This window comes from Canis lupus, chromosome 8 (genome assembly GCF_011100685.1).
Source record: "Canis lupus familiaris isolate Mischka breed German Shepherd chromosome 8, alternate assembly UU_Cfam_GSD_1.0, whole genome shotgun sequence".
Lineage (NCBI taxonomy): Eukaryota > Metazoa > Chordata > Mammalia > Carnivora > Canidae > Canis > Canis lupus.
In genome coordinates, this window is record NC_049229.1 from 36,627,946 (window position 1) to 36,642,397 (window position 14,452).

Here is a 14,452-nt window from a genome sequence, read left to right on the forward strand (position 1 = left end):
CTGAGGGTAGCACACACACAATGATCCATCTCCTGTAATTTTTGCTTTTATTGTCACATGGTCCTTTAGAGAGGGCACTGCAGGTGTGCTTCTCTGTACTGGCTTTCACCATGAAGCTAATGAAGCTTAAGCCTCAGGGTGCCTTCCCTGCAAGGGTATCTTCCAGAACTCTCCACTTGATTGGATATTCTTTCTCTAAAAGAGAGCACCCTAAATTACATAAATCCAGACCCCACAGAGCCTGGATCTGTGCATGCTTCCAACGATGGGTTGACACTCCTGATGCAGGAATATGTTGCCTGTGGTTTGAGTTCTGCCTCCCAATCAGCAGGGCCCCAGTAAAGAAACTGTGTCAGAACTTTCTGCTGATTAGACCTTGGGTCCCTTCATCCTCCCAGGTCAGTTACCTCTGCACCAGGAACTTAGCTTGCTCTTCTCTCCTCTTCCAACTGCCATTTACTTTGACCTTTAAAAAAGTTGCTTCTCTCCCCCGTGAAGTAGTTAGAAGCACAGGCTGCAAGCACTGAGAACCACAGCCCCACAGGATGCTGTACCCTGTGCTGTGAGGGCCACCCAACCACAACAATATTCAGAAAGAGAGCTTTAGAGGTTTTTCTCTCAGAAACACCGTTTCCATCCTGTCTGAACAGCAATCTATATGTGGCATTTAGATTGCTACCTTTTATTGAGGGATACAGGCAAAAGCATAGAGTCAATTGACATGATGCCTTGTTAATTGACTGAAACTTCACTGGGATGAGCATTTTGATTTCTGTATTGAATCATGCTGTTAAATCGGCTTTGACTACTACATATCATTTAGATGAATGTCTTTCATCAAGTCACGGTGAAAAAGTGGATTTGAAATTTATTATTTATCAGTGTGCCAGGCTTTCTGCTTCTGCATAAAATGGAAATGGGAAAGATGTCAGAGTTTGTTTGGAGTGTGAATTCAGTTTAATGAGAAGATGGCATTGTGCAGCCTGTACAATTCCTCTGTCATCATCTTTCAGGTTATTAAAGTTCTTTTTTGCAGTGTATGTTGAATTGGCACCTTCCTGAATGTGGATTCTCTTCTCTTCCCCCCCTCCAGTATGTAAGATGAATGTCCACATTCGATGTCAGGCGAACGTGGCACCTAACTGTGGTGTAAATGCAGTGGAGCTAGCCAAGACCCTGGCAGGAATGGGCCTCCAGCCCGGAAATATTTCTCCAACCTCGGTGAGACTTTGCTTTTTGCAATGTATTGCAATTTAGACGTTGTTCAGATGTGGCAAGTCCAAATGAGTGCATGTGGCATAAGCAAAGTTCCTAATCTCAGCAAACACAATAATCAAGATTTATTGTATTTTTTAAGAGCATTTTGTTCCACCAAGAAGATTCTGTATACAGTTATATGACATGAAATAACAAGCATGCAGATATAGCAGGAAGCAGAAGAAGGATTTTTTTTTTTTTTTTTTTAATTAGCTTCCTGTGGTCTGGTACAGCCCTGGAGTCCAGGGCCCTGGGTTTTCCTTTTAGCTGGGGCCCCTGCAGTATAGTTGACTAGCAACTCTGGAGTTGCTTCCTCCCCTCTAACGGGGTTGAACTTGAAGATCTTTGAGGTTCTCCACAGCTCTGGAGTCTAGCTGTTCTGCAGTTTTTGTTTATGGATTGTGAATTTATCTCTCAAGCTCAGCGACAATCAGGAGTTCCTTCCTCTTGGCTCTTGGGAGTGGGTGGGGTTGTCAGTTGCCGTGGGCATGTTTTGTCTTACAGCCTCCCTGAGTCACCTCCACTTGCTGTGACCGTTAGAGCCTCAACTGCTTCCCAGACTCATGTCCTATTGCTGCCTTCCTGGCTGGGCCTGCAGAGCACTGGGAAAGAGCCATGGCTACTGTTGTGGTTTGTGAAAGGTTTAGCTTGATATCCGGTTTAGGAAAATTCTAGACTTAACTGTTAAATGTTTCTGGGTACTTAGGAAGGGAAGCACCATCACTGTCACTGTTGGGTTATCCAGAAACGTCCATAATCACCACCCTGTTTCCTTGTTATGGGTAGATTAGGGACTTGGACTGAGATTATATTCCTTTATTTCAGGAAAGTGTTAGCAATGTCTGATGTTTAGCCCATGGATGGACAGGTGGGATGCTGATGCCATGAGGGGGATTTCTAGTGCATGGGACAACTGTTCCGAAGGGCATAGATTAAGGAATTCAGCCTGCACCAGGGCTCCTAAAATGTAATGGGAATAAGACAGACCAAGTGGCACAATAGGCAGTGCCATTTGTCATTTGTCCCTTGAACCAAGTATCTTTAATGTTATGATATTTAAAAGTGAAAAAACCAAAATTACCTGTTATTTGACAGTACGACACGAAAAAGAATCTTAAGTCTATCAAAAGAGAAGAATGGGTTAAAACAAAAGATTGAGAAATACTGGCTTAGAGTTTTCTAGCTAATACCAGCCCAACCAGGGGAAGTATTTAAGTGGAGGAAGTGAGATTCAAGCTAGTTAAGTTTTTTTATCTTGCAATATTTATGATCAGAGATCTGGGGGAGAAACTACTAAAAGCAATTGGATTTTTAAGATGATCCATTTTATATCCATAATCACTGTTTTATTGGATTGAGTAAGTAAAATCCTTGTAGCTTCAAGCAATTGCACAGTTGTTGTTTATTGAAAACATTGCTTAGAAGTTGCTCCAGATAAGCCGGGGGTTTTCAGCTAAATAGGTCAAGAGCTTCAGAATGTTAGACTTTTGATCTGTTGTCTAGTGGTAGTTTGTCTTATAAATGTCCCACGATGGACATCTGCAAGTCATCTTGCCTTTGTGTAGATCCCTCCCTGTGACAGGGCTTGTACCATTGAGATGGGGTGGGTTACCCACTGAGGAGGCCACACCTACTTCTGGTTCAGTATGGTGAGACTGGAGCTCTCATTGTGCTGGTGATCAGCGTTTCTGGAGGGCCAGTTGACAGTGTATCAGAAGTCTTCAAGATTTACATTTTGTACCAAAAGATTGCATTTCCAGAAAGCTAAGAAAATAGATAATGCTCATGATCATGATGATAATGACAGCAGCTCAGCTCATGTGTATTGAATGTGCCAGGCACCAATCCAAGTGCTTTATGTGCTTTTATTCATTCCTCATAATAATTTGTGTGGCAGAGGCTATAACATCTTCTTTGTTAGAAGAAACTGAGGCACAGAGACAACGGGTAGGTAACTTGCTCAAAATTACAGGATCAGGTTACTGAGCTGTGATTTGAACCCAGGCAGCTTGCTTGAGCACCTAGATTCTTGATCACCCTGCTTTAAAGATTTGCATGCAAGGATTTTCATGATGGTAGTATTTAAATTGGCCAAAATGGGAGATAACCTATGTTTCTGATAGCAGGGGAATTAATGAATAAACTGTGATATATCCATAAAACAGAATATTGGACAGCCCTTAAAACTCATGTTCTTGAAGGATATGGAGAATACACATGACAAAGTGTTAAATGAAAATGTGTGTTATCCCTATCAAAAAAAAAAAGAGAAAATGTGTGTTATGAAACAACAATTTTATTATATTTTTTAAAAGTGTAAAGCTAGGTATGTGTGTATGTACAATTGCTTTTATTTTTTTTTGAAGACGGCTGATGAGAGGTATTTAAAATTTTATCCTTCATACATTCATTCATTATCCTAGTTATATTAATTTACTTCTCTTATATAATTTAAAATATTGTGTAATAAATATTGCTTCATTCATTCACATCCTGGTATGGATCCTTGGATAAAATGTGAAAACCGCTCTTTGAATGAAGTGGACACCAGGTGGCGCTCTTGGAATCTGACCATCCTGTGGAAAGCCACTTGTAAGCCACTGGAGGGACCAGACTAAGGCGTTCGTGTTTTATACACGCCCGTTTGAGTTCACACTGAAACTCTCTGTGGCTTAGATATATTTTAAAATGTTTCTTTCTCAAATACAGTAAGCACATATCAGGAGCTGGTACTGAGGTAGTTTTGAATGGCAGAACTTTATCACATATCAAGCTGAAATGATCTTTCCCCACCTGTTGTGTTGAGAGTTGAGGCAGCATATAAGGTCTTCTCCATCCATAAATGCTTCATGCCCATGCTGTGACCTCTGACTCCATGTTTTCCTACTTCTCTTTGCAGAAGCTCGTTTCCAGGTCAACTCTAAGACGACAGGGGAGGGAAAACACCAAAGAGGGAAATGGGGTCGGAGTTAATTCTTCCAGCCGACTTGGTATCGACAACTTTGAGTTCATCCGAGTGTTGGGGAAGGGGAGCTTCGGGAAGGTGAGTCTTGATAGGTGTCTGGGTTAAAGTAAATATCCTACATGTATGTCATTTGAGTGTGCATGTACATACAGCATGCTCATACTTCCCAAGTGCCAGGCCCTTTTTGTCCCCCATGTGTTCCCACACCCTAAGAATCTCCAGAGTTCTCATGCCTGTGCTCCCTTCTCTTGCTTTGCCATAGGTGATGCTTGCAAGAATAAAAGAAACAGGAGAGCTCTATGCTGTGAAGGTGCTGAAGAAGGACGTGATCTTGCAGGATGATGATGTGGAATGCACGATGACGGAAAAAAGGATCCTATCTTTGGCTCGCAACCACCCCTTCCTCACACAGTTGTTCTGCTGCTTTCAAACACCTGTAAGTAGCACTCCCATTTACCACCTCAATGGCCTCATTTCTTAAAGAGATGGGACAATGAGATGTTGAAGATTTCATAAAGCAATGCATCAAAGTTTTGAGGGATGAACTCTCATTGTAGGGCCATGTGGAGATAACTTCTCATGGCCAGTAACTTCTCATGACCTCTGGAAGAAAGTTGAAACCAATGAACTAACTGCTTACTGTCATGTTGTTCTAGAGAAGGATCATCTTGAGGTTGAAAAGGTCTTCGTATATAAGCTTTCTCTAGCAGAGTGAAGGATACAGAAGTCTAAGAACAGAGTAAATGTCATGGACTGTTTATCTTGGTGACTTTGACCTTAGCTTTACCCCTAAATGCTGAACTAGTTATGACCTGGGCACAAAAGTTCAGATCAGGGTTAAGTCCTGAGAAACTTAATTTGTAAAGTCTCAAGGCATTGCTCCTTGCCTCAATCAGGGATCCTTTGCTTGATTTCTGTGAACCGATCCTGGGATTCAAGTCTGTCTACTCTATTATGGTACCCAGTTTGGAACACTTTTGGCTGCAGTTAACAGAATACCCAAGAGTCATGTATGTAATAAATAGAAAGGATGGGTTTAGCTCGTTTTACAACCCCTTTTTTCTTGAAGTCTGGCAGTGACAAGGCTAGTGTTGGATTAGTTGTTCAATGACATGCGGCATCTCTTCCCCATGGGGTCTCAAGTTATTTACCGTAGTCCTCAACTTCACACCTCATGTGAAGGCATCTGAAGCAGGAAGCATAAGGACAGAGGCACAAAGACATCATGGGCCACTCTCCTTTTATCAAGAAAGAAAAAATCACCTGCTCACCCTTAGCTGCAAAGGATACTGGAAGAGCAAATATCTAGCAAAGATAAGTAGGTTTACCCTGGTTGACTCCCACTAACGTTGACTCATCCCCTGGGACATGGCACTCTGCTGTCTCTTTAGTGTCAGGCTTGGAACTTGGCTTCTGTCTTCAACAAACAGGAGAGATGGCTCCTGAGAAGGCACCCAGAGAGTCTGCCACAGATGTTTCAGAACCTTCTTGAAATCAGAAGGCATTTTGGGAAAGAGAACCCGGGACACACTCCTTATCTCTGCTACCATCAGGGCCGTGGGAGGTGTGGGAGGAGAACAGGGACATCCCAGCTGTACTGGGATACTGCAGTGCATTTCTAGGGAAAATAGGACAGCTAAGCTTGGACCAGAAGGGTGAGTTAGAATGATGAGGCAACGAAAATGAAGGTGAACGTTCCATCTAGAGGAGCAGCATATGCACAGGTGTAGCGGTTAGTGAAGGTGTGAGGTGTAAATAAAGCTCAGCATGCTTGAAGAATGGAGGCTTGCCGGGGGGTGGTTGTGGAGAGAACTGTTGGGGCAGAGGTGACTGGGCCCAGCTGTGAAGGGCCTTGAAGGCTCTGTTAAGGAGCTGAGATTTTATTTTTATTTTATTTTATTTTTTTTAGGAGCTGAGATTTTAGTCTAAGAGCAAATGTAAGAAATTTAAGCAGAGGAATGACATCAGATTGTATTTTTTAACTATGAAAAAAAGCTAACTTTCTGCAATGGGTAATAGAAGCATTCTCTAAATATCCATATCCTTTTTCTGAAAGAAACAGTTACTACTAATTTGATGCGTAGCCTTTTGAAAAAATTTTATTTTACTTTTTATTTTATTTTTTAAAAGATTTTATTTATTTATTCATGAAAGACGCAGAGAGAGAGAGAGTGTGTCAGAGATGTAGGCAGAGGGAGAAGCAGGCTCCAGGCAGGGAGCCTGATATGGGACTCAATCCTGAGACCGCGGATCACGCCCTGAGCCATGGACAGGTGCTCAACTGCTGAGCCATGCAGACGTCCCTTGAAAAAATTTTTAAAACATGAAAACATACACCCATAAACATATATGCATCTGTATTTTCTTAAAAACACAAGTGGTAGTATACATCACCTTCTACATCACATTCTACACCTTATTTTTTTAATGTAATAATATATCTTGGAGATTGTGTCATATTTGTATATATCTAGCTGCCTCATTTTTAAAAATAGCTGCATAGTATTCCATTTTAAGACCATGACATAATTTATTTAACTTGTTTCCTATTGTTATGTATTTAGGTTGTACCTACTCTTTTATTCCAATCAATGTTGCGTTGAGTCCCCTTGTATCTTTACATATTGTTCTATTATTTTTATATGACACGCAACCGGAAGTGGTATTGCCTGGCCTATGCTATGTGCATTGAAAATTGTGACTGAGTCCAATCAGCTTCTTCTCCATAGCAGTTAAAGATAGCTAACATTTTATCACCTGTATGCCAGGTACTGTCCTAAGTGTCTATGAGCATTTTCTCATTAAATCCTTAGAGTAGCCCCAGTAAGTTAGCACCACTCCCATTTTCTGGATAAGGAGACTGAGGCCTAAAGAAATTTAACTTCTAAGAGACAGAGGTTTTGACCCCAGGAAGTCTGACTATAGAGCCCAGACTCTTCTCTCTTGCTTGCCTGTATTTCTAAATTCAGATTTCCAAGCCATGTGTGAGGCCTCTTTTCCCCACTATCCCATCATACCATGCAACCTATCATGTCAGTGATTGGACAGATTTGAAAAATGGTTTCTTCAGAGTTCTCATTGGCATACTTCTGAGTGAGGCTGAGCATTCACAGGTGTTTAAGCAGCTTGCTCTTTCTTTTTTATTTTTTTTTTAAGATTTTGTTTGTTTATTCATGAGAGACACAGAAAGAGAGGCAGAGACACAGGCAGAGGGAGAAGCAAGCTCCCTACAGGGAGCCTGTTGGGGGACTCAATCCTGGGACACCTCCCCTCCCCGCCCCCCATCATGACCTGAGCCACCCAGGTGTCCCAGTTTAAGTGTCTCTTAAACGAAGAACACATCTATGCTGTTAAGGACCACTTGCAGCCTGGAGAAGGGGCAGGCTGGGGAAGGCTAGAAGCTGGGCAACATGAGGATGTACTACATGCACTTCCCATGCTGATCATGCATCTGGGAAGGAGCTGGGGCATCAGCTAATGGCTTCATAGGTCCTGGTTGCCCCTGCACTCCTTTCTCCTCATGGTCTGGACTCCAGGGGGCCATATGCTCCTCACCTCACCTTGGTTCATTTAAAGGGCCCCAAAGCCCACACTACCCCTGCTGCCTTGCCTGATTCTGGACTGCCCATCTCTGCACTCCAGGGTTCCTCTGGAGCTCTGGTCTCTGTTTCCTGTAGAATACTTGAAATTCAATTTCCTGTGCTCTGTGCTTTCTTTGCCTACAGAAGGCCCTCCCCCAGCCTCACTTTCTCATCCAGCTCTTATCTCAGAGGGGAATGGGGTAGCAGCTGAGGCTTGAAAACACCTTTGTCAAGAGGGTTGATACCAGTTGTCTGCCTGCATTTCAAGATTGAGCCTCAGGATTATACCATGAATCAGGCAGCCAGACAGGGTTACACCCAGATCATCTGTTCAGGGCCTGAGCCAAAGAGTGGATGGTTTTCTGTGACGTTAAGTTAGATGATCCTTACTGGCTGATAACCTTTGAATCAGACCGTTGACAGGCAGTTAGTGAACTTAGTCTGGTAGTGCAGTGGCTGTTGTTTCAAGGTACTCTAATGAAAAAATAAAGAAGTATCTCACACTGAACTCCAGAGGACTTTTGCCTGCAAAAGGAAATCCCCATGATTCTGTAGAACTGTCTAAGGTCACCACAATTAGATTGTATTATGGTAGAGTAGAACAAGACCTAAACCCGGAACAGATTGAGAGCCATATGAAAGTAGCATAAGCAGTGCTGAGTTTTCTAGAAAAATATGAATTATACCATATAACAAATTATTATTATGAATTATTACCATATAACAAATTATTATTATTATTTACCATATAACAAATATAACACAATTTCTACAGCGTTTAGCAGGTGTTAAGCGCTGGCTCGCCTTTCCCTAGCGGTAGTTTCATGTGCGGCCACAAGGTGGCGGTCGTTACTGCAAGGTGGTTTTATTTCTCCACCAGCGATAGGAACAGAACTGGGAGTTAGAATTTGTGTTTTACAGTAGATGTCTCCAAAGCAAAGGATAAGAGGAATTCTCACCTGCCCTAAGTCTAGATGATAAAGTAGAGAGAACCAACTTAAAGAATCAAGTGAATTTTCTCATGCTGAACTAGAGATATGCAATTTTCATTTTGATACAGTTTATACCTTCTCTCCGGTTTGCAAAGTATCAGCCTCCATAATATGCATGGCATTTATTTTCTGTGCATCTGTCAGAAATCCCCAATAACAATCCCCACTTGCTGTTGAAAAACTAACAATACAGAATAGAAAATGTTAATTACAAAAGGAATTACAGCAGTTACATTACTCTGTAGCTGCTACTCTGTTTGGCAGGCCATGGCCTCTAAAATGAGATGCTAATCCGTGTGTTATGCTGAACTGTCAAGGTCGGCATTTAGGAGTGAGCTGAGGTGAGGTATTAGGGTCACACTCAGCTATTTGCAAAGTATCATCTCATTATTCATTATAAAAACCCTTAGAGAACTGTTACTCCTCTCATGCCCAGCCCTGGGGAGTGGGTAACTTGCAGAAGGTCGTTGGACTGTAAGTAGGGGAGACGAGGTTCATCTCTGGGTCAGGCTGACCCTGGAGGCAGCTCTGTGCTGTGACCCACCAGTGCCCATGTCACTGATTCAGCGTCTGCTTCAGCACCTCCCATCTGCCTCGGCTCCCCTCTAGCCTGCTGCTATGGAAGGGGCATTGCCCTTGGACATGGAAGAACCGAGTTCTTCCAACTTTGTTTTCCTTGAGCTGGCATGAGCCTACCTTAAAATAGTTTTGAGCTTTAAAGTTCTCATGGTTAAAATGAAAGCAAGATTGTAGTGAGGACCAAAGGAGAGAAGACAGAAATGCTTTGTACATGCGGAACACTATTCAAAAGTAAAACTCACTGCTGTGATGACCACTTCCTTCTTTACACCAAAGAAAAATGTCCTGGGGTTTCCCAGGGCCAGCACAGACTCCATAGGGAAGGGTAGGAAATACCCCAAAAGTAGGAATTTTGAAGACACACTTGTTCTTAGCAAAAACAAAAATAAATAAATAAATTTCAAATTGGTGGATAATCTATCAAGTTTGCTTCATAGGATTATGAGCTCATAAATTACCGCCTCCAGTTCTTTCATGATAATGCACGCTACTTGCAAATATATAATTAAATCACCATCCTCATACATTTGCCATAGTATTATGAATCGTAATAGTTTGTGAATAATTTGATAATCTGGATCAGGATTCATAAAAATGTTCGTACTCTGACATCTGCTGATTTTATTTCTGAAACTAGCCGAAATAATAAAATAAACGTTACACATAAAGATGTTTAATTTTCGGTGTGCTATTTATAATAGGAAAATATCGGGAACAACTTCAGCATTCAGCAGTAGGATTTGACTATTAAATAGTAGACCATTGGATGGAGATTTTCAGCCAGTAAAGTGGTAACGAATATTACACTGTGGAACGATACGGTGTTAGACACCGTCATAAGCACCTAACATGTATTATTTGCTGCTTGCATTTTTTACAACAGCCCTTTAGGACAGGTGTGATTATTATCTTCATTTTGCTGAGTTGATAAAGCGCTGAGGAGTTAAGTCACTTGCTTAAAATCTGTTACACTAAATGGTGGAACTAGGAAGTTAGAGCCCAGGAAATAATACAGGATTTATGAGGATTAGTGGCATGTATCCATATCAGGTTCTGTCCAAGACGGTGAATTGGCAAACCTAGCCCATCCAAAAAAAGCCTGGAAGGAAATTTTGCCAAATAAACTGCCAGGGGATGACGAAGGTAGTGACAAGATGGATGGTTTTTCTTCTTTGTTCTATTTGCTGGTTTTGGTAGTGAGACTATATTTCTTTAACAATGGGGGTGGGGAGGAGTGAGGCTTTGCTAAGCCAGGGTGGAGGAGGGGAGGGTCCCTGTTGGGGGGCAGGCCTAGTGATCACAGCCTGCCCTGCTCTTCCAGGTTAAATTCACTTCACAGTCCTTTCATCTTCATCAGTGGCTCTTGTGTCAGCAGCTGAGCCTCCTGGCATTTACAGCCTGGAATCCAGGCCTCCCTTCCCCCCATCCCTCCCCCACCTGCAGCTCAGGGAGGGGGGTTTGGGGGGTGCTGTCCACTGGCTGTCCTCCTGGAGCCTCAGCTGAGTGTGGAGGGAGGGAAGAACAAAGACAGGGCAGTAGCAGGAGGGGGAGTGGCAAAGTAAATACTGGTCAGATGCTTTAGTCTTTGTTCAGAGACCCAGTTTATTGAGGCAAAAATTTCCATTTCGAAGACCTAAGACACACTGTGTCTGGTGCCCAAGAACTGCCTGTCATCTGCAGGACCCAGGCCCAGGTCAGAGAGATGAGCCATGGTGGAGCCTCTCTTTTTGGGAATGTTCCAGTGTGTGTTTGCAGTCTGCCTTCAGGTGGGCCCCAGAATGCACGGTCCCTTCCTTTACAGGGACAGAAGCCTGGTGTTCTGGAGTTCTACCCCCAGCCAGCCTCTGCCCATCCGTCTTTCCTCAGGACATCTGGGCTGCTGCGGAGGGCTGGGGGAGGGGAGTCCTCAGGGTGTCAGCCTACCCAGGTTGTCCACAAAGCAGTGCAGCTGGAGTTCTGGCAGGGACATAGCTTTCCAGAGGAAGCCACTCCTCAAATGGTGGTCAGAAATCCTACTTCCCAAGGCGCAGGTACCAGGTAATCCTGCATACTGAACACCGTCTATTTAGACAGCTGCTATGCAGTGATTCTGGTATACTTAAGTCATCCATAAAACATATGATGAAAATCACCTGGTAACATGAGTCCGCGGGAATATTACTCTCTGTATTTTCTCCATTGCTGCTGTATGAGATATCAGCAAAGGAGTGTGTGTGTGTGTGTGTGTGTGTGTGTACATACGAGAGCACGTGCATGAGAGACAGAAAGACAGACAGATGAGATAGCAGGTCATATGGCTCCGTAATGAATCTTACTGAATTATATCAGGCAGCTGACTGACAGCACTACCACCTTCGGTGTCAGAACCCTAAGTTCTACTTCTGGCTTAACTCATAGGCCCCTGTTTTTAGGAAGATCCTTGCATTTGACTTTTTTTTTTTTTTTTCCCATATAAGCCCCTCCACCTGAATCTGTTTTTCTGTCATGGACCTATTGGTCCAGAGAGTGACCCTACACCTAGCTTCACATGCATGGTGGGTAGGAGGCTTACAGCCTGCTATGCGGCACTCCCATAACACCCCACAGCCTCACATGGCCTCTCATAGTCCCCTAAAGCCCCCCAGAGCTCCCCAAAGCCCCTCCACTGCACTCCATAGCCCCGTGCAGCCCTGCACCACCCCCCACAGCCCTCCACCCCCCCCCACAGCCTTCCACCACCACCTACAGCCCTCCACAGCCCCGCAAGCCCTCCTACAGCCCCCTATGGTCCCCCGTGGCTCCCCACAGTCCCCCATAACCCTCCACAGCCCTGTACAGCTGTCTATGGCCCCCCACAGCCCCACATAACCCTCCACAGCCCCCTGCGGCCCCCCCCATGGCTCCCCATAGCCCTCTGCAGCCCCCTATAGCCCTGCACAGCCCCCCATGGCCCCCCGCAGCCCTCCACAGCCCCCTATGCCCCCCCACAGCCCTCCACAGCCCCCTATGGCCCCCCATAGCCCTGCACAGCCCCTCACAGCCCCCTATGGCCCCCTGCAGCCCTCCACAGCCTCCCACAGCCCCCCATGGCTCCCCACAGCCCCCCACAGCTCCCTATAGCCCCCTCACAGCCCTGATGCAGTCTAGTCCCTCCAGCTCTCTTTCCCTTTCCTGAGTGTTTAGTGGGTATTTGGCAGCAGTCGCCAGCCTGTTCATCTGCTGAGCTGCTGCCAGAGACTGGCCTAGGAGAAGAGAAGGCACACTGGGCCCCTGGAGCGGCATTACCCGTGGTACCCTGAGTTACAGTGACATTCTGGGCTAGGGGAAGAGACCCAGTGACAGTGGCTAGGGGAGGAGAGGGGAACGCACAAAAAAGCTAGAAAAGACAAGGGTTCTGAAGAGGCCTCTGTTAATGCCTTTAGAGAGCTGGTCATTCTTAGAGCCTGAGTGGTATCTGTTTGGTAGAAGGGATGGGTGAAGAGGAATGGCAGTTACTATTTGTTGAGACCCTTGTGTGCATTCTAGGTGCTTATATTCATTACTGTTGTCTATACAACTGTGCATGTTGGCATTTCATGGTTATCTGTGCAACTAACTATCTCATTTAATACCCAAAACAATCGAGGATGGTGTAGCTGCTATTATCCTAATTTTAAAGATCTGGAAATTGGGAGGTCCAGAGAGGTTGAATAACTTGCCCCTGATCACACAGCAAACAAGAGACAGACCATGAATTCTTAAACAGGTCATCCAGCTTAATAATCTATGCCATTAGCTTTAAAATACCTCACAGAGAAAGGTCTTCTCCCTGGAATGTGTACAGCCAAGAATAGTGTCATTAGGCAGGAATAAAGGCAGTTTTTCACAATATATAGTTCTTCAGCCTTTTATGAAACACCTGAAGATATTTTCTCTTATCTGTTTGGAACTAGGTTTCCTCCTTTCCCTGAGCAATGACTGCCACAAATACTATTGGTCTGCTTGTGGGTCATTTGTTAAAGTTTGCCTTTGGCTCAGATCTAAATAGAAAATGAGCCAGAACATGGTGTTTCCCAGTTGGGCATGTTCCCAACTTATTAATAGTGTTCCATCTGGGGACAAAATGCACATAGACTATCTCCAGGCCCTGGATTTCCGGGGGAGAGGGTCATTTGGGACCTTTGCTTCTGTCCTCTTAGGCTTTCTGTGGCTAATCAGGGCCTCGTAAATGAATGGGAAATAGGAGAAGCTGGAGTTCATGCTGTTCCTTTGGCTCTCCCTGTTCGGGTAAGACTGCCAGGAGACTTAGTGTGATGGGGCGGGGTGGGGGGTGAAAGAGTTGGCATGTTTTTCGATCTGAGGTTGTTTAGTTGTAAGTGGCCTTGTTGCTGGCCATCATCAACATTGGTGATCTGGAGATCATGTAGACCTGCCACCTCCATGTTTGCTAAATGGTTCATGGATCATGTGTCCTTTCCTTTATATTTCCAAGACTTGCCTTGGTCAGAATTGGCTCTGTGCCTCCCAATGACTGTTGAAGCTTTGGGGTGGCAAGTGCTTTGCTATGGTTTTCCCTGACTGGGACTGGGAACCTGCCAGACTATATAGGCACTTAGACCTCAACAAGGCCCTGTGTTGGAGCTGTGGGCTGCAAGTGCCTGAGTTGGCTCCATGGAGAAGGCAATGGTCCTTTTGCCAAATAGTGCAGTGAAAAGTCTATTAGTTGGTGATCACACTGAGTGCTAGCAAGTCCTTTTAATCATTAGTCTGGTGGGGAAGAGAGGATGAATACACATGGAGTAGTGGGGTATGACAAAGAGTGTGGCATAAACATTGTCCTTCTACTACAAGAGGAAAGGTAGTTCAACAAGGACACTGAGCTCTGGGGAGGGGGGTGGGGATGTGCTAGTCTTCCCTCAGAAATGTAACCAGAATGGCTACAAGGCTAGCAAATGAGTGTCTGAGCTTTAAGCAATACCAGGGGGCATCCTGCAGGTGTTTCCCTGGGAAGTCAAATTGACTCTTGCCAGGACTGACTGGAGAGTCAGGCCGGGGCCTAAAGCCCCACCTGAGAGTAGATACACCCCACCCTGATGACAGAATTGTGCAGTGTAAAAACC

The 14,452-nt window shown here is 44.4% G+C and overlaps 1 protein-coding gene across 1 annotated transcript in view; it reads left to right on the top strand.

Annotated features, from left to right (window-relative positions):
• The window catches only part of PRKCH (protein kinase C eta), a 233,539-nt gene that overhangs the window by 126,097 nt on the left and 92,990 nt on the right, over positions 1–14,452 (top strand). The window contains exons 7-9 of the mRNA XM_038544885.1: positions 1,094–1,221; positions 4,157–4,300; positions 4,485–4,658. Of these exons, the coding sequence (XP_038400813.1) occupies positions 1,094–1,221; positions 4,157–4,300; positions 4,485–4,658 (446 nt within the window). The remainder of the gene's footprint in view (positions 1–1,093; positions 1,222–4,156; positions 4,301–4,484; positions 4,659–14,452) is intronic.